This window comes from Monodelphis domestica, chromosome 1 (assembly GCF_027887165.1).
Source record: "Monodelphis domestica isolate mMonDom1 chromosome 1, mMonDom1.pri, whole genome shotgun sequence".
Classification (NCBI taxonomy): Eukaryota; Metazoa; Chordata; class Mammalia; order Didelphimorphia; family Didelphidae; genus Monodelphis; species Monodelphis domestica.
The window spans coordinates 10,462,712-10,489,383 of record NC_077227.1 but is presented as its reverse complement, the minus strand read 5'-3'; the positions used below and the strand labels follow the sequence as shown (position 1 = coordinate 10,489,383).

Here is a 26,672-nt window from a genome sequence, read left to right as displayed (position 1 = left end):
TGCAATGCAGAACCTTAAAGTGTCATATCAATGTCAATTTGTTTTCATTACCCTGTTGTCTCTGAGGGGGCAGTTAGGTAGCTCAGTGCATAGAGTGCTGGCCCTGGAGTCAGGAAGATCTGAGTTCAACTCCAGCCTCAGACTCTACTAGCTGTGTGATCCTGGACAAGTCATTTAACCCCTATTTGCCTCTGTTCCTCATTTGTAAAACAGGAACATTTTAGAGAAGGAAATCTTTGCCAAGAAACCCCCAAGGAAAAAGTCCACAGAGTCATGCAGACTCAGACCTGACTGAAGAGCATTGTGTCTGAAGAGTTTTATTTCTCAAAAAGAAATCAAATGGGGGAAGGGAGGATAGTGTGGAGAAGCTGACTCTGCCCAGAAGAGGTGAGGGCCAGCCACTGGCTTCATGGGTTGGGTACCAAACTGGTGATTCCAGGTGACATCAAAGAAGTTTCCCCACCCACCAGCTGACGGCTCAGGGACTGCGGGGGAGAACCCCGGGAGAGCCAAGCCTGACCTACAAAATTATCTGACTCATTCGGCTTCTGTCTCCCTTCAGCTCAGCCTGCATGGTTCCCATCTTCTTCTCCTGAAGCAAGCAATTACCACAGAAATTTTGTCTCTGAGATTTGAGTTGGGTTGGGTTGGGTTTTCGGAAGCCTGCTGAGGGCCACCTCAGTGCACTCTCTCTCTTTCTCTCTGTCTGTCTGTCTGTCTGTCTCTCTGTCTGTCTGTCTGTCTCTCTTTCTCTCTGTCTGTCTGTCTGTCTGTCTCTCTCTTTTTCTCTCTCTCTCTCTCTTTCTCTCTCTCCCTCTCTCTCTCTCTGTCTCTCTCTCTCTGTATCTCTCTTTCATTAGCTGGAGTTTTAAGTCCAAGAAAACTTCCTTCTCAAAGCCCAGAACAGAGCCAGATGTTGGACTAAGCAGGAGATCAGCAGTGGACAGTGGATGGTTTGATCACTAGGGGCCAAAATGTGGCGGCTCATCATGGTGGCCTGGGTGCTTCAAGGCCATGCAGACTCCAGACTCATCGGACCCAAGGCTGTGGACCCTGAGGCATATATGAACATTGTAAGTTGGGTTTGCGTGATGTTTGGGACAGAATAATGGTTTTCCGGGTCTCTCCATGCACCTCTGCCCTGTTTGTTACTTGTGCACATGCATATGTGTTTCTGTGTGTGTGTGTGAGAGAGAAAGAGACAGAGAGACAGAGAGACAGAGACAGACAGACAGACAAAGACAGACAGACAGACAGACAGAGACAGACAGACAGACAAAGAGAGACACAGAGAGAGAGAGAGAGAGAGAGAGAGAGAGAGAGAGAGAGAGAGAGAGAGAAGGAGGAGGAGAGGGAGAGAGAGAGGGAAAGAGATACACCTGTTGTGCTGCATCCAGTGTGCCTCCTTGAGCCTGTGTCCCTTAAAGGAAAGAGATCTTGAGCAACATAGAGGCATTTTCTAAATGAGTAGCACTGCCAAGCTTTTTTAATTTTTAACAACTTTCCTGGGATTTTTATCCCTCAACATGTGCCATCGGGAGTCTCCTGCCTACCTGGCAAGCCCAGAGAGACTAACCCAGCCCCTTTCTGGACTCCTCCCCAAGGACACCCACTTTTGTGCTCTCCTATGATGCAAAGATGGGTTTGTGGTAATGGGGGAATGAGGGACGGAGGGGGTAACTAGATAGCACTCAATAGGCCCAGCTGCTGGCTTTCTTCAGTTCTCAATGCTGCCTCCCCCACCCCCTCATTGCTAGCTATAGCCATTCTGCTAGAATTGGAAGATGAAGGTTTGAATGCTGGCTCTAGTTAGTATTTACTCTGATCCCCACCCTTGGGCAGCTAGATGGTGCAATGGATAGACTGCTGGGTCTACAGTCAGGGAAACTCATCTTCCTGAGTTCAAATTCAGCCTCAGACACTAGCTATGTGACCATGGACAAGTCACTGAATCCTGTTTGCCTCAGTTTCTTCATCTGGAGAAATGAGCTGGAGAAAGTAATGGCAAACCACTCCAGTATCTTCACCAAGAAAATCCCACATGGGGTCAGGAAGAGTCACACAAGACTGAAAAAACAACTCATAACAAACCTTGGGCAGGAGCCATCCTCTCTCAGGTCTTGGTTTCCTCTTCTTTAAAACTGGGGCGTTAGACTAGACCATCTCCAAAGCCCCTTCCAGCTCTGGGATCCTGGGGTCCAGGTCTTCTTTCAGGCACATTCGTTATTTCCAGATACATATAAGCTAAACCCAGGTTTTGTCATTGTTCAGTGTTTTCGGTCTTGTCTGGCTCTTCATGACTCCATCTGGGGTTTTCCTGGCAGATAGTGGAATGGTCAGCCATTTCCTTCTCCAGCTCATTTTATAAATGAGGAGACTGAGGCAAACAGGGTGAAGTGACTTGCCCAGGGTCATACAGCTAGGAAGTATCTGAAGCTAGATTTGAACTCACAAAGAATCTTCCTGACCCCGGTGCCTACAGTCCATTCACTGCACCATCTAGCTATGGGAAATCCCAGGTAATGAGCTACTACTACTTGTAAGCCTGAGTTACTCTCTAATAACAAATACAGTAAGACCTAATGAGAGGATGCTGGATTTGTGGACACATGACTGGGGCTAAACTCCCAGCTCCATTTGTTAGTGATTACTGGTGCAACGTGGGGCAAATCCCCTTGTTCTCTGGGCAATCGAGGGAGCTCCTTGAGAGCAGGGAGAGGCTGATTTTTTCTTTTTGTACCCCAGCAAAGGTCTTGGCAAATATCGCTACTTAATCAAAGTCTTTCCATTCACTCATTTTTGTTTAGTAGATAAAGCTCTGGATTTCGAGGCAGGAAGACGAGTTCAAATCCTGCTACAAACACTACCAAGTGTCTTAACCCCTGTCGGTCTCAGTTTCCTCTCGATGACGTAGAAAGTATGTGGTAAGAAGCTCCCAGGATTCTTGTGAGGAGCACACAGTAAACTGTGCCATCCTTGCCATGTCATACCAGTGTAAGCTGGTATATTATTATCTGGGAAAGGCAGAGCTGGAGTAAAAGAGCTCTACTGGCCCTTCCAGGTCTGCCTCCCAGGACCCATCTCCTCCCTCCCACATCACAGCCAGCTGTTTGTTTTGTTTTGTTTTGTTTTGGCCTTAATATCTTCTGGGCAATCCCATAGCCAAGATGGTAGAATATTGCCTAAAGGAAGAAGTAACTGGCTCAGAGCGAGGGTCTGAGAAAGTTTACTTTGAAAAATTAAAAGGTCCTCATTGTTGCATGTATTGGGGAGGCTCAGGACTAGCTTTCCTTCCTCCTGGGTACAAAGTGGGGTTCTAAATACGTGCGACTGCCCAAGGATGACAGTAGAGTGGACAACCCAATGGACCTAGTGACCCTAAATAATAAGAGATGGCATTTACAAAGCACTTTCCAAATATTATCTCATTGGATTCTCCCAATAACCCTGGGAGGAGAGTGCTGTGATGATCCCCATTTTACAACTGAGGAAACTGAGGCAGACAGATTGTGTGACTTGCCTCGGGTCACAAAGTAGTAAAAGTCTAGGAGCAGATTTGAACTCGGGTCTTCCTGATGTCAGACCCAAAGCTCTATCCACTGAATCATCTCATTGCAAGGATACTACATGTATACATGAACACACAGCAGCATGTACAGCCACACACACACATGAATTCTTGGGCTTCCCATCACAACAAGATACTCAGATACCAAGTGAAGGAGCTAATTCTTCTCTCGGGAGTTCTGTTCTCATATCAGAAGCTTAAATATTTCTGAGCATTCACTCAGCCGGGCAGGATTTATTAAACCCCTACTGTTTGCATGGTCCTGTGCCATGTGTACTGCACCCTTCAAGGGAAAGCTTAAATTTATGACCAGGTTCTCTGGCCCTAAATCCAATTCTTTTTCCAGGAAAAACTTGTGTGGAGTAAAGCAAATACACACACACACACACACACACACACACACACACACACACACGATGCTATCTGCCAGATACTAGCTTCCTATTTTAACAACTTTATTGCTAACTAGGGGCCAAGCTTACGTTTTTCAAATGATGGAAAAGTCCTCTAAATCTTGGACCCCAAAGGCAAAGTCCAGATCGCCCTACCTTAGTTATAACTGAAAAATAATCAGTTTAAAAGCTAAAAAAACTAAAAGCAAAGAGATCTAATTCGACCCTTGCATTTTATAGAAGGGGAAACTGAGACCCAAGGAAGGGACAGGACTTGCCTAGAGTCATAGCACTAGTTATTGACAGAGCCAAGCCCAAGGCTGCCCTGCAGAGCTCTTCATGCCACCCCAGCCCTGCTCCCTAGACATTTGAAGGGGATGGGAAATGTCACCCTTTGGAACAAGCTAGAACAAAAACCCACTTTCCTTCCTGCAGAGTGAGATCATCCGGCACCACGGCTACCCCTGCGAGGAATATGAGGTTGCCACAGAGGATGGCTACATACTGACAGTCAACAGAATCCCTTGGGGCCAAGAAACTCCCAAGAACCAAGGTAGGAGACTCCTCACTGGTGCCAGCTGTGATGCCCCCACTTGAAGGGGCAGCTTTGGTGTGCAGAGCTAAGACAACCAAAGGCACTATAAGGGTCAGACCTTGGTCTTGAGGATGCCCAGGTGGCCAAGCACTCATGCTATGTAGTGCTGCAATGGAGAGAGACCCAGGTCTAGGGTCAAGAAGACATGAGTTCAAATCGAGCTTCAAATACTTCCTAATTTTGTGACCCTGAGTAAGTAGCTAAACCTCTCTATCTCAGTTTCCTCAACTGCAAAGAAGAGATAATAAAAGCACCTCCCTCTCTGGGTTGTTGTGAAGCTCAAATGAGATAATACTTATAAAATGTCTGACACATAGTAGGTGCTTAATAAATTCTTGTCTCCTCCCTTCTGCTACATGAGGTGGGCTTCCTCCATCTAGCTGGCATTCTGAACATGTTTGGAAAGTAATTTCATGTCCTTTTTGGAGGGCAGGAGACACATGATGGCAATGCCTAATTTTCAAGTAGGATTTTCCCTTTACAATTTCTAGGGAGGTTCTAGTTTATTTATTTGTTTACTTAGATTGGTCTGGCAAATTGGAGACCCTAAATCTCTAAGTTCTTTCTGCCTCATTGTCCACCTTTTAATACTCCAGCATCCAGTAGTCACGTGGGTATTTAATTAGACCAAATTTAGTGGAGATAAATTTAGTCTCATTTTGGTTCAAAAAATTAACTCTGTCAACATGACATGAGAGAGATATAGCCAGTCATTGGTTCATGGGGAAAAGATCTGAGGGTTTTAGTGGACCACAAGCTCAATATGAACTAACTATAACAGAGCTGATACCATCTACAATAGTATTAACAGCCTAAGGCTCGCAGACTTAGAGCTAGAAGCTATCTGATCTAAGACCCTCATTCTCCTGATAAGGAAACAGGCTCAAAGGGTCACACAGCTACTAAATATTTGAGTCAGGGTTTGAACTGAGGTCTTCTGGACTCTGGTTCCAGTGCTCTATTACTTACATGACCTAGATGCCTTGAGATGATATATTTTTAAATGACAAAGACCTTAAAAATCATCCAGTCTGGCCTCCTTATTTCACAGTTAAAGAAGCCGATGCCAGAGAGTTCTCATGTGTCTACACTGGTATGAAGTGTAAATTCTGAATCTGAATCCAGTCTTCTGGCTCTAAATTCATCAGTGTAGTATAAGTCCAGGGCTGGGTCAAAACACCCATGGAGTAGATAAGAAGAACAAACTGGCTTGTCCCAGAGAGGCATAACTTGGTTTATTTCTCCAAGCTTAAAGAGGATAACTTAAATTGCCTGACAGAGTACACCTCAGGCTAATAGTCAAGGCACTTTGGATGCTGTGCTGGGCACACCAAAGGCAAATTCTAGAATTATTTCCTGTGGCCCAGTATCATTTCTCAATCTCTAGTGAAACTCACCCTCTCTCTTGGCTTCCAATATGGCAGCCATTGGGGTCAACTGACCTTTTTCTTTTTCTAGGGCCGAGGCCAGTGGTTTTACTGCAACATGGTTTGCTTGGTGATGCGAGTAACTGGATCCTGAATCTTCCTAACAACAGCCTGGGCTTCATCCTGGCTGATGCGGGTTATGATGTGTGGATGGGGAACAGCCGAGGGAACACCTGGTCCTGCAAACACAAGACCCTCTCTGTCGACCAAGATGAGTTTTGGGCTTTCAGGTAGATAGGGATGTTGGGAATAATGGCAGAAAGAATTGTTGTGGGAACACCCAGCTAGCTGGCTCTGAATCACACAAGGGTCTCTGATTTCTTATGTACTTGAAACATTTATGGATAGCTCCCCCCCCCCAATCTTGCACTGGACTGTATTGATTAATCATTTTCTTGTTAGCACCAGGAAAGTTATGCACCTGCCCTCAATGAGTTTATGTTCTAATGGGAAGGAGATAACTTGCAAATACATAGATATAGCTATAGAAATAGACATAGACATAGATATAGACATAGATATACCAAGTGAATGAGAAGCAACCTCATAGGGAAGATGCTAACAATGTGGTGGGGACCAGGGTGTAGGAAAGACCTCTCAAAGAAGGTAGGATTTGAGCTAAGTGTTGAAGGAAACCAGGCAAATCAGAAAGGAAAGATGAGGAGAATATTCTAGGCACAGAAGACTCTGGAGTAAGAGTCCAACCCAAATGAAATAAGTTATCAGATTCATAACCTTAAAGTGTTCTGAGAATTCTCTCAAAGTGTAAATTGCAGAGAAAGTACTGAACCTGTATTGAAATAGGGTCAAGCTTCCCACCCCAGGGTCTGTTCACTTGTGTATTTACTTTTAATATTTTGATAACTCCTTTAAGAGTTAATTTTCTTGGTAAGCCTCCATATTTTATTTTATGCTTTTAAAGACATTAGTCAAAGAATAATGGGTCTATAGACATCTCTAGACTGCCAAAAGGGTCCATGACACACAAAAAAGGCTAAAAACCCCTAAGATGTGGCATTCTAGCCCTAACAATGGTAACAATCATTACAAAGATGCCTTCAGTGATTCTACCCAAAAATGGGACTTTATTCAGAAACAAAGATAAAGATAGACAGATAGACATAGATAGATAGATGGATAGATGGATGGATAGATAGATAGATAGATAGATAGATAGATAGATAGATAGATAGATAGATAGATGGATAGATAGGAAGAAAGAAAGAAAGAAAGAAAGAAGAAAGAAAGAAAGAAAGAAAGAAAGAAAGAAAGAAAGAAAGAAAGAAAGAAAGAAAGAAGAAAGAAAAGAAGAAAAGAAAGAAAGAAAGAAAGAAAGAAAGAAAGAAAGAAAGAAAGGAAGAAGGAAGGAAGGAAGGAAGGAAGGAAGGAAGGAAGGAAGGAAGGAAGGAAGGAAGGAAGAAAGAAAGAAAGAAAGAAAGAAAGAAAGAAAGAAAGAAAGAAAGAAAGAAAGAAAGAAAGAAAGAAAGAAAGAAAGAAAGAAAGAAAGAAAGAAAGAAAGAAAGAAGGAAGTGAAGGAAGGAAGGAAGGAAGGAAGGAAGGAAGAAGAAGGAAGGAAGAGGAAGGAAGGAAGGAAGGAAGGAAGGAAGGAAGGAAGGAAGGAAGGAAGGAAGGAAGGAAGGAAGGAAGGAAGAAGAAAGAAGAAAGAAAGAAAGAAAGAAAGAAAGAAAGAAAGAAAGAAAGAAAGAAAGAAAGAAGAAAGAAAGAAAGAAAGAAAGAAAGAAAGAAAGAAAGAAAGAAAGAAAGAAAGAAAGAAAGAAAGAAAGAAAGAAAGAAAGAAAGAAAGAAAGAAAGAAAGAAAGAAAGAAAGAAAGAAAGAAGAAAGAAAGAAAGGAAGAAAGGAAGGAAGGAAGGAAGGAAGGAAGGAAGGAAGGAAGGAAGGAAGGAAGGAAGGAAGGAAGGAAGGAAGGAAGGAAGGAAGGAAGGAAGGAAGGAAGAAAGGAAGAAAGGAAGAAAGGAAGGAAGAAAGAAAGGAAGGAAGAAAGAAAGAAAGAAAGAAAGAAAGAAAGAAAGAAAGAAAGAAAGAAAGAAAGAAAGAAAGAAAGAAAGAAAGAAAGAAAGAAAGAAAGAAAGAAAGAAAGAAAGAAAGAAAGAAAGAAAGAAAGAAAGAAGGATGGATGGATGGATAGATAGATAGATAGATGGATAGATAGCCCTTACCACTCTTCTGCCTTGAAACCAATATACAACACTGATTCTAAAACAGAAGGTAAGGGGTTTTTTTTTTGTTTGTTTGTTTGTTGTTTGTTTTTTTTTTTTTAAAAGATATTACTGATGATTATGATGCCAGATAATCTAAGATGAGACAAATTGGGGTTCTTGATCAGACCTGTAGACCCAGCCAGACACTGACTGGCTCAAGTTCAGGCATATGCTCCAATGCCCATGAGCTCTAGACTATCAAACTCATTGTTGACCCCTTATAGATATTCCCATAAACATCCTTGTAAATCTCAGGCTTATGTTTTGTTTTGTTTTGTTTTGTTTTGTTTTTCTTAAGACATGCTCTGTTCCCAATGCAGGAATGGTAATCATTACATCAAACTTTCTTTCCCCTTATAGTTATGATGAGATGGCTAGGTTTGACCTTCCAGCAGTGATAAACTTTATTTTGCAGAAAACGGGCCAGGAAAAAGTATTTTATGTCGGCTACTCACAAGGCACCACAATGGGTATGTGAAATGGGGAGCAGATTTGTAAGTTAACCACCTCCAAAGAAACAGGAAAGCCTGGCTCTGAGCCTTGACCTATCTCTTCTCCTATCTCATCTCCCCACACCTTCCTTACACAGCCCACTCCATGGTCCATACACCTCTTATTCCTTCAATACACATCTGAAAGCATCTCTTCCTTTACTTGGAAATAATCAGCACCTCCCTGTGGCCTCTAGTTAAAATACAAAGCCCAGAATTAGAAGCCCTCCATGGTCTGTCCCCACCAACCTTTCCAGCCTTAGATGAATCCTATTCCTTCCTTCCATACTTTCCCTATTCCAGTCAACCTGGCCTGCTAGCTTGTGGTCCCTCATGCCTAGATCATATTCATTCCTTGTGGACTCCTTAGGTTCTTTTGAAATACATCTCAGATGCAGATTTATCCCCCAAAAGTTCATTGGTAAATCTTTGTATTTTGATCCAGACCCCTACATTAGTCACCTGAGGCCCAAGAGCTTCATAAGTCAGGAAACAAATCTCCTTTAGGGGGAACATAGCCCTGAGTGCATCCAACATAGCCAAGTGTGTGGTTCCTGTTCTAATTACCCCTTTCCCAAACCCTGGAGTGAGTCAAGGCTTTACTATTCTCTAAATAGCTATGTGCCTCAGTTTCACAGGCAGGATAATGGAGTCATCTGCAGATGCTCCTCAGATAGGCATAGGACCCTTGTCCAGGGAATGGTAAGCATCTAACTCAGCTTACTCAAAAAGACAGAAAGGAGATCACTGGATCATTGATATGGAGCTGGCCATTTAGGCCAATCCCATCCCATTTTACAGATGAGAAAACTGAGGCCCAGGGAGTGGAAAGGGCTTGCCCAGGGTCACACAACTGGTATGTGAGGCAAGAGTCAAAGCTAGGACTTCCTGATTCTAAAAGCTGCCCTTTATCCACACTCTACCATATTGCCAGGACTATCTTGGAGCCTATGGTAAGCAATGAAATCTGTTCTATTGATGCTGGAGGGGGGCAGGAAGGGACAATTGGACTTGGTCTTCCTTTGGTATTGATTTCCTGTTTTGTATAAAATTAGATAGGAAAAAGAGCCTGGTAGACATAGAGATAAGGCATTTTTCCTTCAAGATCCTGGATCCACCACTCATCCTTGCAAAAGGCAATTTGACAAACTAACAAGTGATAGAGGCATCATAGAGTGGATAGAGAGCTACTAGCTTCAGTCTGAGGAAGACCTGTGTTCAAGTCTCACTTCTGCCACATCCCATTGTTCCAGGTTTTAATAGAGTGCCTGGCACAGAGCAGGCATTTCATATATACTTCTCAGTCAAATGACCAGGCAACTCTTAGATGAGAAGTTGCAGAGAAGGGGCCTCTCTCTGGGGTAGGAGAAATCACTTAGAGTGGCAGAATCACAGGCCCAGGAAAAAAAAAATGAAGTTACAAAACTTATCAATAGGTGCCTGTTGCCCCAAAGTGATTGGCAGCATTATTTCATCCGAGTCTCATTGATGATGCATCTATGAGGGAGATTCTCCAGATATTCTTAACCCCATTTCATAGATGAGGAAACTAAGGCTCTGAAGGGTCATATCTCTCATGTCACAGGTGAAACGTGAGAATGTGGGTCTTCTAGATTCCAAGTCCAGTGTTCTACCCACTGCCCGGCTCTGTCTCTCAGTATTTACTATGAGATTGATGAAATCTTCATTCCAATTCGCATACAATTCCAACCCAGAATCCTATGTGAAATCTACCTTCCACTCCCTAGGCTATTTTTCATGATATGTAAATGAAAGGAGCCATGCTAACCCATCATTTCTGAATTCTAATTGTGAAGGATGGGCTACAGAGTGGAATCCTCCAGTTGGATAGACTGAGCTCTTAGGAGACAGAGGAGTTCCCTCCCTGAAGCCTGAGGAGTGGGGGGACAGGGGAGAGGTTGGATAGCTCCTCATCCATCTCTTCTACCCCTACAGCCTTCATTGCATTTTCTACAATGCCTGAACTGGCCCAGAGAATCAAAATGTATTTTGCTTTAGCTCCAGTAGCCTCAGTTAAGCACTCAAAAAGTCCTGGGACCAAATTCTTGCTCCTGCCAGAGATAATGATCAAGGTAAGTGATTCCTTAGCTCATCCCAGGGCCAATTAGTAAAGAATCTAATCGGAGGTGGAGGGTAGCTCCTCAGTCAGACAAGCCTTTGCAAGTCCACTGGGAGCTGTCCCCAGGGGAAGCAGGCAGACAGATTTTCACTCTCTCCCACCTCAGCTGTCAAGCTCTGGCCAGGTCCCTATCTTCCTCATAAGTCATCAATGGCTTCCAATATAAAACTGAAAAGGCTCAGCCTCCACAACCTTTTTCCAGGCTTCCTAGATTGCAATTTCTCTTCATATGCCCTCCATTTCCCCATTCTTCATGCAGGACATCCCTTCTTTTCTCTCTGTCCCTCCTGTCCAGGATGACTTCCCTCACTGCTTCAGACCCGTGTAATCCCTAGCTTCCTTCCCGACCTAGGTCAGGTGCCATCTCCTGCTTGCTAACCACTCACAGCTAACCATCTTCCATGCTAACCACTCACCAGCACCACCAACCTTGCTAACCATTCACCAGCTCACAATATAGTTTTTGGTTTTTTACCTGGAAGCTGTGATTTCCTCCCAATGAGAAAAGACCCTTCACTAACACCAATTAGTACTTGCTTGGAAGCTTATGGTCTAAGAAAGTCACCAGAGTCCCTCAAAGGATGAGTGACTTGGCCAGGGTCTCACTCAGGATATGTTTGATTCAGGACTTGCACCCAAGTGATTAATGACAGAATGTTCTTTACATCCTTTCACTCCGCTCTTGGCCCACAAGATTGGAATCCCCTTGAGGGCAGGAAGTGTGTCTAGCACAAAGCCATTCAAGGAGTAAATAAATGCTGATGGAATGAAAGTGAATTGAGATGAGTAGATTTTCCCCCAGGCTGAGAGATGCCCCACCCCTTCTCTCTTTTTCTCCCTGGGGGCGCAGAGCGGGGGCTTAATAAATGCTTATTGATTGTTTTGTCCCAGGGCATGTTTGGCAAGAAGGAATTTCTTCACCAGCACAAGTTCCTGAAGCCCTTGTTAATCCACCTTTGTGGCCAAATCATTCTGGACAAACTCTGCAGCAACTTTATCCTGCTCCTGGGAGGATTCAACACCAACAACCTGAACATGGTAGGGGCTGGGCTGTCCAGGTGGTGCCCTGAGGCTGAGGCAGGAAGCTGCCGAAGCCCGTGAGGAGCCCCCTCCCCAGGCTTCATTTTGTAAAGATTCATCCCTGGTGTCTCACTCCATGAGATAGTCAGTCCCTCATTTGTCCAACAGACCTTGTGGGGAGTGGGATGCGGGCTGGGAGAGGGGGAAATATAAGGGCTATTCTTGTTTTTTAAACCCTCACCTTCTGCCTTAGAATTAATACGGTGTATTGGTTCTAAGGCAGAAGAGGGGTAAGGGTTAGGCAATGGGGGTTAAGCTAGGAAGTACCTGAGGTCAAATTTGAACCCAGGACCTCCCATCTCTAGGCCTGGCCCTCAATCCACTGAGCCACCCTGCTGCCCCCTATAAGGAATATTATTGTAAAGCCCTTTGCACAGCAGCAGACATTGAGCTTGTGCTCATACCCCTCCTCCCTGCTATCACTAGAGAGCTAGACCTACAATCAGGAAGTTCTTCAGAGAGTTTTCAGCCACATCCGACTCTTTGAGACCCATTTGGGGTTTTCTTGGCAAAGTTCCTTGAGAAGATTGCCATTTTCTTCTCCAGCTCATTTTACCATTGAGGAAACTGAGGCACACAGCGTGAAGTGACTTGCTCAAAGTCACACACCTCAGAAGTGTCTAAAACCAGATGTGAACTGAAAAGGATGAGGGGGGAAGAGGGAGAGTGGAGCTGGGTCTGGAGTTCAAATTCCATCCCTAACCCCTTATGGCTAGGCTTCAGTTTTCTCAACTGCAAAATGGAATAATAATACTATCTAATGGACTTACCTCAAAGGAAAAGCTCTAAACGATGTGTATATGGTACACTATGCATGGCTACACATCCCATGTAGAGGCCACAGTCTGTGGAGATGAGTTTCTGTTCACTCCCAGCCTCTTTGTAGTGAGAGTAAAGGGAAAGAGGCAGGCGGTCAGGAGAGCCATTCCACATGGAACACATTCCAGCCACCAGTCTCCTCCTGGTTCCCAGATTGGAAACCTACTCAAGCCCCTGGCACTTATTGAGTTCCTGGTTTATGCCCATCAGTGTGCCAGACAAAGAGAATACCAGGACCGCCTGGCACCATCTGATCCTCCAAGGGCTTACATCCTGCTGGAGCTGCACCAGGCACTTGTCCTTACTGGCTGGGTGACCCTGGGCAGGTCACTTCCTGCTCTGGACATCACCCTAAGACTGTCAATGAGAGAGGAGGTGCTGATCGCCTTGGGGGAGGGAGTTTCCCAATTGGGGAGTTCCCTTTAGGCATGTGTCCTTAACCTAATCTCATTTAAGGGCAAAAAGGCCCTCCTCCAGTACTCTGGTTTGTCCTTCTCACACACACACCCCTCCCCTGCCTGAGGAATGGCCTTCAGGTATTTTTCTGCCCATTTTATAGATGAGCGCTGGGGAACAAGATGGCAGAGTTGGGAAATGCTATTTCATGCTTGGTTGGCCACTAAGGTGGCCGATACTTTGGTATTGGCAGTCCATGAAATAATAAATGAGTCTCCAGACACACACACACTGGCTTTCACTGATGTTGGTGTACCCTTCACTAATGCAGATTGCAACCCCTCTTGCTTAATTCATGGTCTTCAGGAAGTGCCACATTCCTGAATTGCAGCCAAAACATTCATTCCAGCCTCATGATGCCTATCTCTGAACTGCCATTCAGCAGTCTGTCAAGCAGGTCCATCCCAAAGCCTTTCAGGTTTCACTGGACCAACCAGAGCTTCCCTTTCCTGAGGCAGCTTTGAAGAGCCCAGGGGCCCCTGCACAGGGCTGAGGCTCAGAGGACTCTGCTTGAGAGCCTCCAGCCAGTTTGGATCAAATCCACCTAGCAGCATTTGCTAAATGCTTGCTGTGCGCCATACTCTGCACTGGCTACTGATGATAGAAACCCAAAATGAAGGAAGCCTTGCCCCCAGAGTACTAGGATTCTATCAAGGATGCAGAGATGTGTCCAGGTCTCTGTGGTCCATTACAATTACACACACACACACACACACACACAGTGCACCTGATATTTCTATGCAGAATGACCATTATGACCCAAAATACCCAAGTGTCTAATGAAGGATCACAGATTCAGAGCTAGGATGGACTTCAAAGTGTCCAGTTCATATTTTACAAATGAGGAAACTGAGGCACAGAGAGGCTAAGAGACCAACCCAACATCTTCCAGGTAGTCTGCACCAGATTTGGGATTGAGCCTGAATTCTCTTCTCTCATTTACACAAAATCATAATCAAGGACACAGAGATGATTAAAAAAAAAAAGCAAGAGTCACAGCATTGAGCAAAAAAGGTTTTTCATCATCAAAAGTCTGAGAAAGTCAAGCAAACACTGCAAAATCACTACAAAAGAAAAAGATGTAAAATGTCTCAGGACTTGGAGACCCTTAACCTGAGACCCAGGAATTTAGTTTTCAAAAGTTTTTGTTGTTGTTGTTGTTTTGTCAGGGGAACTGGGTGACTGGAGAGAGAGCCAGGTCTGGTCTGGAGACAAAAGGTCCTGGATTCAAATCTGCCCCTCGGGCATTTCCTAGATGTGTGACCCTGGGCAAGTGAGGTTAAGTGACTTGCCCAGGGTCACCCAGCTAGGAAGTGCCTGAAGCCAGATTTGAACCAATGATCTCCCATTTCTAGACCTGGCTCTCAATCCACTGAGCCACCCAGTTGCCCCCCTAATTTTTTAAAAGTATGTTGATGGCTGAATGTTGATGTACTTGGTTTCCTTTGTAACCCTTTGCATATGATCATATGCATTTCAAACCATTATTCTGAGAAATCCTGAGGCTCCACTGGACAGAGAGTCCAAGGGGTCCTGGACATAGCAAAGAAAGGTTTAAAAGCCCTCTGCTTTCATGGTGCTCCTTTACTAAAGATTTTCCTCATTCTTCTTTTTAGTTCTCCCTCCTTTTATCTGTTGCTTCCATTCCTTACCTGTGGAGAGCCTTTCCACACTTGGAGATGCTCCTAAGGAGAAAAGAATAGCCCTGGAGAACTGTGGGGCAAGGCCCTGCCTGGGCAAGGGGGATCCAGCCCAGCTTGTGTTTGTTTTCAATAAGTCGCCGGATGACCAAGGCTTCCCTCCTGCTTTCTTGCAGAGTCGAGCCAATGTCTACGTCGCCCATACCCCTGCGGGAACATCGGTACAGAACATACTGCACTGGGGCCAGGTAAGGCAGCCAATGTCTTCATCCCTGACACAGGCTTAAATGGACATTGATGAATGCTTGGGGGACTGAATCAAATGGTGACCTTTTGATAGCTTATATATGCTTTTATTTGTGAGTGTTTGGAGATATCAAGATAAGCAGATAGGTATATAGCTGTACACCCAAAGGAGATGGAGGACACAGCTGCCATCAGTGCCTGGCACATAGTAGGGCTTAATAAATGTTTATTGACTTGACTTAATCCTTAAGAGATCTTTGGCTACACTGAGAGAAGCCCTACATCCCAGGAGAGGGATGTGTCAGTCCTCCAGGACCTGCCCACATCTCGGTTGCCAGGACCATTTCTGGGTGCCACAGTTTTAGGACCCTCTTAAGCCAGAGGGCCAGAGGACAGTAGCCAGTTCATGGAGAGCCCTCAAATCCATGTGCTACACCATGTAGTAGGCATTTAATAAATACTTATTGTCTGATTCATTGACTGATTGGCCAGCGTATGGAGCTGGGGATTTCTAGCCCCGAAAAGAAAAGCCTGAAGGGAGACATGATCACTGTCTTCGGATACATGAAGGGGAGGCCCAAGGAAAAGGGGTAAGCTGGTTCTGTTGGTCCCAGATGGCCAAAGGAAGGGTTCAGGAGCAGCAATGAGGGGAAGATGTAGAGCAGTTTCAGTCGATGTCAGGAAAGTCTTCCTCACTCAGTACCATTCCAAAGAGTGATGGCCAGTCTGGAGAGGTCTTCAAACAGAGGCTAGATCACCAGCCATGGGGGGGGGGGGGGGAGGGGGGGTTCTCTTTACTCAGGAGTTACCTATTGAACTCTGGCTTAAAGATGTCCAATGATGAGTAATCTACCACCTCCAAGGACAGGACCATCCACTTGGAGCCAGCATTAAATGAGAAGAAGTCTTTCCTAATACCAAAAACAGATTCATTTTTCATATTTTATATCACCTACTGCCCCTCATTGTGTTTTTTGGGGAGTAAACAGAAATCTAATCCATTTTCCCCCAAGACAGTGTTTCAAGACAGTATTTGAAACTTGAAGACATCTCTTGTGTTCCCCCAATATTTCTTTTGTCTACTTTATCTATTAGTTTCATCCTATGTAGCATGATGAGCTCAAGGTCTTTCACCATCTCAATTGCCTACTTCTAGCTTTCCAGAAAATTAATATCCTTCCAAAATGTGGCTCCAAAACTGAATGTAACAATTCAGGTGGGGTTTGAGCCAAACACAGAGTGATATGTCTATCACTTCTCTGGAACTGGAAACTGACTCTCTACCAGTCTTGCCTTTATTTGCCTGCCACATCACACCACTGACATTTGTTAAGCTTGTGGTCCACTGAATCCCTCAGATCTTTTTAAAGATCTGTCATACTTCCTCCATCTTGTCTTTGTGAAATCAGTTTTTTGATCCAAAGTGTAACATGTTACATTTTTCCCACCAGATTTCATCTAATTAAATTTAACCCAATGCTCTAGCCTCTCAAGTTCTTTTGGGATTCTAACTCTGTCAACCACCGAATGAGCTACCTTTGCCAGCTTAGTGTCATCTATAAATTTGATAAAGATGCCAAACTGTGCCTTGGTTCATGGCACATATTTTTTTTTTAAGTTAACTAGTATAGGGCCAATTCCAGACCCTTGAGGCAGTCCACCAGAGACCTCCTTACAAGCAGGCAGCAAACCACCAACCCAAATAGCATATATGAAGCACCTACTATGTGCAGCCACAATACTACAGGCACTAACCTTTGGGAGCAGCTATTCACCAGATAGGTCATATCCCTCCCCTTCAATAACTCATATCTGCAGAGAAGAAATAAGACCTTGGTTTCCTGACTTTTACCCTCTCTCAGTCCCTCCCTCTCTTACAGGGGCAGGCTGGGTATCCCATTTCTAGTCACCAAGCATTTTGTACCAAGATTACCTTCTTCTTCTTCCTCCTCTAAGGCAATGAATTCTGGAGAGCTCCAAGCATTTGACTGGGGAAGTGAAACTAAGAATCTGGAGAAATGCAATCAGGTAGGAAAAAAATACCACCTCCTGAAATGATGGCCCCATCCTTCGAAAACTCTGAAGTTCTACAATAGGAACGTCCTAGAGCCTTGTTGGCGAAGCCGTGGCACAGCAGGCACTCAGGGAGCTGCTCTGTTCTCCCACTTCCCAGTTCCTAAGGACATTTTTTGCATGTCCCACCCCTCCATTCAGCTGCCCAAAACAAGCACTTTCTCCCTCAACTCTCTCCAGGAATGGGGGTGGAGGGGAAAGAGGGAGAGCTTCCTGACAGTTTGAATTTGCTCTCTGGGCACTAAAGGTTTGCCAACTCTGTCCTAGAGGAAGGGAGGAAATAGCTAGAGACCAAAAGGACTCCAGGACAAATAGATCCTCTCAATTGAGCTAAGAGGTCCCTGTGCCACTTCACCATGATAGACTGGGATGCTTTGCTGCATTTAGAGGAGTCAGAAAAGGGGAACATCCAAGGTCAGACTCTGTTGGAGGGGACCTTAGAGTCCAGCCTCCTCTTTTATAGGTGAAGAAACTGAGGCTTGGGCTTGGGGCTAGCAACCCACCCAAGGTCATCTTAGTAGCAATTAGAAGAGCCAGACCTGAAACCCAGGTCGTGGTTAGAGTTGCAGTGCCCCTTCACTATCAGACACTACCCTCTTTGGATGAATTCCTTCTATTCAGTTTGTTTTATCTGAACAGGGCAGGAGACTCCTCCTATACCTTAAATAAATGTAAGAAACTGCAGATAATTGAAGGATCTGACTAATCAAGTTCCTATTACCTGGTTTGTCAGGCTGGAAAATGAGCTGGCACAAATGGCAACCCACTCCAGTACCTTTGCCAAGTGGAAAAATTCGACAGAAATTTTGCTCTAAAGGATGTTATCAGAGAAATATTTGATTTGAGAAATTATGGTCTGGTGTCACAATGAGAGCATGGGATAACAGATGGACAGTCTCTGTACTCCACTGATTTCCCTCTGATGGAAAGAGAATTCAAAGACTGCTGCTAGCACCTTGGCTAGCGGCCCTGGGGCAGATTTGTGGTAGAGCACCAGAGTTGGCTGGTACTTGTAGGTGTGGATGGACTGTGACCCACACTATCGGAGGGAAATGCTTACAATAATATTGGAGCATTCAATTATATTTTTCTTAACTTTTAATTTAATTTATTGTGCTTTGCCTCTTTATTTTATTATATATTGTTTTTATCTTTTAGTTTGTGAATGCAAATCAAGACAAATTCTTTTTTTTTTTTTCCTAGCCAACTCCTGTGAGGTACCAGATTAAAGACATGACTGTCCCCATAGCAGTGTGGTCAGGGGGTCAAGACTGGCTTTCAGACCCAGATGACGTGCGCATCTTGCTCACCCAAATGACCAACCTTGTCTACCATAAGAACATCCCAGAATGGGCCCACACAGACTTCATCTGGGGACTGGATGCGCCACAGCGGTTGTACCAGGAGATCATTGAGATGATGAAACAGAAAGAAATGAGCCTCTCCCTGGAAAGGTCTGGGAGGTCTGCACTGGAGATGCTCTGATATGGAGAAGCCCCAGGTGCATGGGGGGACTAGAGGATAGAGGTCGGGAGACTAGGAAAAGAAGGGAAGGAGGACTTGGCTTTATTCTACCTTCCTTGATGATTTTCTCTATTTGATCCAAACAACATAAGTGCTTCTTTTCTATCAATAAAATTATTATCAGTCTTGGGGGGAAATAGAGGACTCCTTGACCTGTGAACTGTGGCTGTTCAGTAGCCTGAAGAAAGAATCAAGGAAATCCATTAGATTAAAGAAGGGGGGTGTTGTTTTATTGCGTCAATTACCCAGATGTCTTAGGGTGAAAGTTCCTGGGGATCCTGAGTCAGGAACAGGTTCAAAGGATAAGGCTCTACAGTAGTCAAGTGAAGTGATCATTCTGGCCAGATCCTAATCATCCAGAATATTAGATCAAGAGAAACAATGAACCTCTGACTGTCTCATCATGCAACTGTTGAGTTTCTGAGCTGAAAGGAATCTCAGAGGGCATCTTGTCCAACCCATACATGAAAAGGAATCCCCTCTACCATCCTCAATCAAATTGGCAGCCAGCTTCTTCATAAAGGATTCTGATGCAAGGGGGCATTGACAATTTCCTGAGGAAGACTGTTCCACTCTGGAATAGTTCTGGAGGTCAGTTAGGTTTTGTTGTAGTCTGGTCCAAACTTGCCTTTGTCACAGTCTCTACCTGCTACTCCTAATCCAGAACCCTGGGCCCAATAGAACAAGCTGATCCTTCTTCCACAATTTCCCTATTTTATAGATGGAGAAACTGAGGCCCAGAGGAAAGTGATTTGCCCAAGATCACTCTAAGTAGCAGTGCCTTCATACATATTCTCTCTTAGAACCACCTAAAGTAAAATTATGAAGAGATCTGAAAATATTCCTCTGAGATGTAGGAAGGCAGGATGGCACATTGGTGATAGCCTTACCTATGAGGTCAGATGACCTGGCTTCAACTCCTACCTCCCCTGCTTGCCTGTGTGACTGTGCCATACAGTATTCTAAGAGCTTGAGATACAAATAAAGGCAAACACTTATAATAATGACTAATAACAATTGTCCCTCCCTTCAGGAGTACCAACAGAAACAAAGGGGTCATTCAGACAAAGAGTTTCTAGGAAAACTGGAGAAGGAGGGAACACTTTGGCTGATAAAGATCAGAGAAGGATGCTGGGAGAGAGTGATCCCTAAAAGGAACCCTGAAAGAAGGGAAGGATTTTGAAAGGAAGTGATGAGGAAGGAGGAGGAGACAGGAAGACAGGATGGTCTGAGCAACTGCCCAGAGACCAGAGACAGCAGGAAGTGGTGAGGAAGATACTGGACAGTCCACTTTGGCTGAAACCTGGAGGGCAGGAAGAGGGGAAAGTAGCATTGGGTGATTGGGACATTAGGGCAGTTTGTGGACGCCCCCCAATCCAAACTTTACCCAAAAAGCAATTAGGAGTCCTCTGATGTTTCAGAGTAGGAGACCATCTTTGCCTGGAGAGGACAATAATGACAGCTTGCCATACTCTCCATTCCAGTCAGGCTGAACTACTGGCTGTTTGCTGAGATTGGCACGCCCATTCCCCTCTGCATCATCGGCTCTCTTCCCTCAGTCCTACCCCACTTCAACCCCATGCATGAAACGCGCCCCTTCTTCCCCTCGGCCACCCAGAATCTCTTGTGTCCCTTGGCAGCTTCCATAGGAAACCTCCTCTTCTTTCCCCTCATTATCAGTATTCTGTCCCTCCTCCCTAAATCGTCATGGACATCCTCATTTGTCCACATGTTGCGTGCATCTGCACATAAACACTTCCCCCAACTCGGATAGAATCAGGGACAGCTTTTCTGTCTTTTCACCCTCAGTGACTGATAAAGAGCCTTAGGTACTGAGGGTGCTTGGAGTCAAGTCAAGGAACATCATTGGGAAAATGTTACAGGGGTCTAGGGGAGAGGTGGGGGGGGCAGACCTAAGACAGGAGCTTTGTGTGCAATGAGGAAGAGATGGATGTGAAGGCAGGATGGAGGCAGACTTGATAGACTTGGCAACAACCTGAATGGTGGTTGGAGGGGAGGGGAGGGTGCCATCAGTGAACCTGGCTCTTAGGAGGCTGGCTTGAAGAATAGAAATCTGAAGCTAGGAGAGCCCTGAGCTTGTAGGTTCTGATTCAGTTCTGCTCTCAAAAGTAAGAGATCAAGGGCTTCTTCTTAACGTGGAGCCCAACAGTGGGGTGAGTTGGGACAGCTTCTGAAGCCATGCATCCTTTGGAGCTGGTCAGAACCAGAACCAGCCACTTGTTTCACATGTTGTAATTTATTTCATTTAAAAAAAAAAAAGCTTTCCAGCATTCACACTCAGAGCATCCAAGACAACAAAGTAATAAATTAACCAGAGGAAATCCTGGGCCCCCACATTACACAGCTAACAGGTGTGACATCTTTGTGACTCCCTCAAGAATTCACTGCCGGTTGCATCTAACTAAGAGCCAGCACTCTGAGCTGGAAGAGGCCTTATCCCTCATTTTACAGAGGAGGAAAGTGAGGCACAAAAGAGGAAGTGACTTGGCTAAGGTCACCAGCTTTTAACAGAGCTAGAATTCCAAACCAGGGTTTTTGGTGCCAAATCCTTCTCCTGCTCTTTCATTAAGAAAGATAAATATCTGACCTTTAAATAAAACACTTTAAGGTTTACAAAGAAAGGCCTTTATATATGTTAACTCTGAATCCTCACAACAGCCCTGTGAGGCAGATGTTACTGCCCCTATTTTACACAGAAGGAAACTGAGGCAAACAGAATCAATGGCTTGCCCAGAGTCACAAAACTAGTGTGTGCGGCTGGATTAGAACTCAAGTCTTCCTGACTCAAGATCCAACATTTCTCCTCCTAGCAGACTCCAATGCAAAGATAGTGACATTGATATAGTCAGGTGATATACTGGAAAGAATGCTGGACTCACAGTCATAGGATCACAAATTTCTGCCTCTAAGGGACCTCATCCTTATTTCATGAATGAGGAGCTTAGTCCCAAAGGAAAGGAACTTGCCCAAAGTCATATAGTTTTTAGTAAGGACCAAGATTCTCACCCAGGTCCTCTATCTCCAAATCTAACCCTTTCCCCACTCAAATTCCACTGGCTGATGAGAGACCTGGAACCAAATGCTGGCTCAAGACAATCACTAGTTATGTGTGCTTGGAAGTGACAGCACTTCCCAGTTTGCTGGTGAGCTCGCTTTGTACTAGCTTTCCTGCCTGCCCCTCACAGAATTCTTGTAAGGAAGTTACTTCATAAATCTTTAATTAATAGAAAAGAGTATCCTAAGATCATGAACATAACCCCTTTCCCTGGCCTCGGCAAATGAGCTCTGGATCAGTCTGGAACCCCAGTCAAGACTGGATTGGTGGTTACTAGTCAGGGCCAAGTGGGTAACTGGGATGCTCCCTTCTCAGGGACCACCCCTGACCCACGTGCAGTACTGGACTGATATGGGCTTGTTCTTGGATTTCAAGCAGACCATCTACGATTCTTCTGGTCTCGGACAGAGCTGGAGTCAGAGGTGAAACTACCAATTTGTGCAGTTGGAGCAAACGCCAGGAATGGTGCCGGGGCAAGATTCTCCCAAGTGGGGAAGAGAACAAAGGGCCCCATCCTATGGGGTGAGGGAGTCAGAGATCCTCAGGCACCAGCATTAGGCTAGAAAGACTGGATAAAGGAGGGCAACAGAGAGGGCAATAAGTAGGTCCAGGAGGAGGAGAAGCTCACCCATCTCTCATAGAGACAGCTTCCTATTTTGACTAGTTATTCTTACTAGATAAGCACCAGCCTCCACTGTTTCTGTGTGCTAGAGCTGGGGAAATGCTCATAGCAACCTTGAAATTCAGTGCCTTCTAAATTAAATACTGTTAGAGCAAAGGTCCTATTGCCCCGTCCTAGTTAGAGCTCCGTGAGGTGGTGGGGTCAGTTTGACCCTACAGCTCTGTCCACCCTTCTTGTAACTTGGTTGACATCTGTTGGGTCCAAGAGAAAAGGAGAAGCTACCACCAAGCTTGGCAGCCATTGAATAGTCTTCATCCCTCTTTTTGTATGACTTTTTTGAATCTTGGAATCCAGGAGGCAAAACTTCTGCAAGTGATGGAGGAAATTCTCTGTTTTCAAGGATCCTAAGCTGCCCTCTTTGGAAGACCTTATTCTCCTGGTGATGTTCCATGGCTTTGCGTCATGGGTCCCCAGGAGCTCTGAGGACTCCAACTCAAGGTATATCAGGAGTGGCACAAAGGGCATCACTGAGGGCTTGTGTGTGGCTGATTGGGCACAGAAGCAGGTCAGTCATGTAGAATAAGGAAAAGTAGATGCCAGTCTCATTCAACTCGTCTGTTCCTTCTAGAAAACGTGAGTAAGCAAATCTGAAAAACAATCTTCATCAGATAAAATGGGACCTTGGACAAGCTGGACATCAGTCTTAGAAGGAAGATGGTCCCAGTGAATCCTTCAGGTTGAAACGTCAGTACAAATACCAAACAAGCACATTATTTTCATCCCCTCTGGTAGCTAAAAATCCCCTTTTTACAGATGGAGAAACTGAGACACAGACATTTGAGGGTCTGATCTGGCATGAGATGGTTGAATCACAGACGAACTCAGGGACAGCACCAGAGGGTCTGACCTTGGTCTAGTCCTCCATCTAGGATGTCACGAGGGTTATGATGATTTCTGTAACATGGTTTCAATCTGATAAAATTTTAATCTCTGTGCAATGTCCAAAGCACTCTCGCCATGCTGGGAAGGAAGAAAAAGGCAGGCATTACTTCTTCCTGAATGAATCAAATGGACTGCTCAGCAAAGCTACAATTACTCCTAGTCACATACATGTACTGAATGCCTTCTGTGTGTGGGTGTATGGTAGGAATAGAGCGAAGGGGCACTGTGCCAAGTCCAAGGGATTACAAATTGAAAAATCTCCCAGTCCCTGCCCTTAAGTAGCTTCCATCTTGTGGGAGATGGAGTGGAGAATTCAGCAAGCATTAAGTAACTGCCATATGCAATGCAACATGCCGGGTACTGATGTTATTGATCTAAATATGTCCTAGGACTATGTTGACAAACCTATGGTACACATGCTGGAGCATGCTGGAGAAGGCTGCTCCCTTCCCCCTTTCCACATGTGCCTGAGGACATTTCTCTCATCACCTGCCCCATTGCTCAGAAGTCCAATGGAAGTACTTCCATCTTCCTCTCTCTGAGATAAAGGGGTGGCTCACATATGGCATGAGGGTTGCACTTTGGGCACTTACTTTCTAAAAGGTTCACCATCACTGCCCTAGGACCTCCCTTCAAGGAGTTTCCAGTCTATGAGAAACTGCAGCTCTGAGTTTTAATAGAGTACACTGATGGTAGGATTCTTGGATGGCATATAATGGGATCTCACCTTATTCTTTATGGTGGGGTCTGCATGGGCCTCCAGAAGCAAGGGGATGATGCTTTGGTTTTTCATCTCACAGGCATAATGAAGAGCTGTGCAGCCAATCTTAAAAAGACCCAATCAAGCAACAAACATTTATCATCAAGTGTATGCAAGGCATTCTTTTGGCAGTGCCAGGATAATAATAAAAAGGCATGTCTCTTTAAATGGAGTCAGCTAAGTGACTTAGTGGATAGAGTGCCAGGCCTGGAGTGAGGAATACCTGGGTTCAAATCTCATATGAAGCCTTTTGTTAGCTGTGTGGCATTGAAAACTTTGGTTAGATTTTGAATCTGTTTTCCCATCTTTAAATATTTCTATTCAAAATGCTCTCCTACTCTTTAGTCATCACTGCCATCTCCTCCCCACAGGGAACTTGAACACAGCCCTGCCTTGTCTTGCCATGATCTAGGCTACCACTCCACTTCCCTGGCATCAGCTCTAAGCCACACTGCTCTTGTATACCAGTCTCTCTCTTTCTTGTTCTTTTGTATTGTCCTTCCCCATTAAAACATAAATTCCTTGAGGGCAAGGAGTTTTTGCTTGCTTATAGTTGTGCCCACAGCACTTATCACAATACTTAGCACAAAGGAAGTGCTTAATGAATCATTATCCATCTAACTCCCTCTTTCTTCCTTTTTGGCAGTTCTTCTATCGTCTATTCATCTGTCTAGTTATGCATCCCTCCAGTCATCTATCTAGCTCTATCTCTGGCTTTCTATCTTTCTCTATCCAATGAAATAACAGATGTAAAGCACTTTGTAAATGTTAAAACTTTGTTAAAATGTAAATGTAAAGAAATGATGATCATTATTATTAGTCCACCTAAAATGGGAATGATGGTAGTGCCAACCTTATAGAGATACCGTATAATAAGCACTAGAATTTATATGACACTTTAAGGCGCTCTATAAGTATTATCTTATTTTAGACTCACAACAACCCTGGGAGATGAGATTATTGTTATTGCTATTTTATTCTTATTGAGAATGCTATTATCCCCACTTTGTAGATGATAAACTGGGGCAGGGGTGAAGTGACTTTTCCAGAGTCACCCAGTTAGAAAGAGTCTGAAGCAGGATTTGAATCCAGATAGAGCTCCAAGTCAGCTCTATCCACTGCATCAGTCTTCTATTACCACACTGTTATTAAGATCATTTGAGACGATCTATATTGTATAGGACCTAACAGTCTCTTCACAAATGTGGTTTGATTCACTGATTGAGTCAATAAATACAAAAATAATGAAAATATGCTCCATTTCCCAATTTGCACCATTTATAGCAGAAAAACAGGTTGGTGGCCCTAGGAAGCTGAAAAATGGAATTTGCAGCCATCTCTTGTGTTCATTCATGGAAACAGTCAAGTCAGCATCTTGAGTGGGATCTGTGCCCCTCTCAGGGCCTATGTATTTTCATAAAAACCCAAGATTTAAAAATTTTTGTTCTAGAAAGATCTTCAAGGAAAGAAGCTTGCTAACTCCTAAAATTCAGAGAATGAACTGTTTGCAGAAAGATGCCTGAAAAACCTACACTACATCAAAAAGATTCAGAATGAACTTGGGTGTAGTTGATTGAACTGAAGGTGGATTGAACATTTAATTTGAATGTATAGTCTTATGCCAAAAGGAGACTGTCCCCTAATTGGCTTTGCTTTCTCTCTCTTCTATTCCCCTCTTATCTCTGACTATTATAATTTCCTCTTAGAAGGTAAAATTTTGTATGCACCTATAGTTAGAAGATTTAGATGTACAAGATGATTATGTTTAGTGATCAATTGGGGAGACTAGTCTCCCAATCATCATCAGGGGGGATTGTGAATTTTAGATTTATTCCCCCCTGCTTAGTCTTTAAAATTCTAACAACCAGGAATGTATACACTCCAACTTAAGGATTAACTGTGGGGGAGGAAGATCTATGACCCACGTGTGCTAGCAAGTGACAAATCAGGAACAACTGACTAACCCCCTGGACTATCCTAAGTCAAGTTTAAGCCACCACTGATACATGTGAGACACAGAAAGTGATGTGAAGAACTGCCTTTATATTTTGTGTCACTTCCTGTAAGAGCGACTTTTTTGAGGTCTTTGGCCATGGAATGGGACTTGGAGCTCGAGTGTGGGACCTCAGCCTGCTTCCCTTAGGCAACCACATGGTGAGTGATAAGGCTGACACCCCTTTCCCTTGACCTTTCTGAAGGCACCAGCCTCCAAGGAGGCCCTTCATCTTGGAGGAGGACTCATGACTGGAAGCTGAGCTAGATTTAATCTTCTGGGAAGGCCCCTTGGCTGAGGCCTCAGAACTCCCCCTGGCTCATACCAGGCCAGAGTAGACCTAATTCCCTTTTCCTTCTTTCTCCCTCATTCTTAATTTCTTCCTTCTATTAAAAATAAACCACCATAAAATTCTATTCTGACTTGAGTATTTCATTGGGATTTATAATTAAATCCCTGACAACCACTAAAATTACATTCAATCTCAACCCTAAAATTTACCCTTAACACCTAGGACCTCAAACTCAGCAACAATCATTTTTGAAGCCCTAGTCTGTGCCAGACACTGTGCTGGACACTGAGGATACAAAACCAGAAAGTAAAGATTA

At 44.4% G+C, this 26,672-nt stretch overlaps 2 protein-coding genes across 2 annotated transcripts in view; one reads left to right on the top strand and one right to left on the bottom strand.

Moving 5' to 3' along the window:
- The first annotated feature begins 784 nt into the window (after positions 1-784).
- LIPM (lipase family member M) lies at positions 785-20,549 on the top strand. Its single transcript, XM_001373498.4, has 9 exons — positions 785-1,073; positions 4,396-4,513; positions 6,014-6,212; positions 8,563-8,672; positions 10,650-10,786; positions 11,725-11,871; positions 15,005-15,076; positions 17,031-17,102; positions 18,351-20,549. Exons 1-9 carry the CDS (start codon positions 975-977, stop codon positions 18,630-18,632), a joined length of 1,236 nt encoding a protein of 411 aa, XP_001373535.3. The 5' UTR covers positions 785-974; the 3' UTR covers positions 18,633-20,549.
- Positions 20,550-20,909: 360 nt separating this feature from the next.
- The window catches only part of ANKRD22 (ankyrin repeat domain 22), a 42,190-nt gene continuing 36,427 nt past the window's right edge, over positions 20,910-26,672 (bottom strand). Inside the window, exons 5-6 of the mRNA XM_007478301.3 lie at positions 24,039-24,137; positions 20,910-23,389 (exon numbers count right to left, since the gene is read on the bottom strand). Coding sequence (XP_007478363.2) covers positions 23,312-23,389; positions 24,039-24,137 — 177 coding nt within the window. The 3' untranslated portion in view covers positions 20,910-23,311. The remainder of the gene's footprint in view (positions 23,390-24,038; positions 24,138-26,672) is intronic.

What these genes read in the sequence shown, in the direction of transcription:
- LIPM (XM_001373498.4), top strand. Translation starts at nt 975, where the DNA reads ATGTGGCGGCTCATCATGGTGGCCTGGGTGCTTCAAGGCCATGCAGAC. An exon ending in CTCACAAGGCACCACAATGG is followed by an intron (nt 8,673 to 10,649) that starts GTATGTGAAATG and finishes CTACCCCTACAG; the next exon opens with CCTTCATTGCATTTTCTACA. An exon ending in ATCTGGAGAAATGCAATCAG is followed by an intron (nt 17,103 to 18,350) that starts GTAGGAAAAAAA and finishes TTTTTTTCCTAG; the next exon opens with CCAACTCCTGTGAGGTACCA.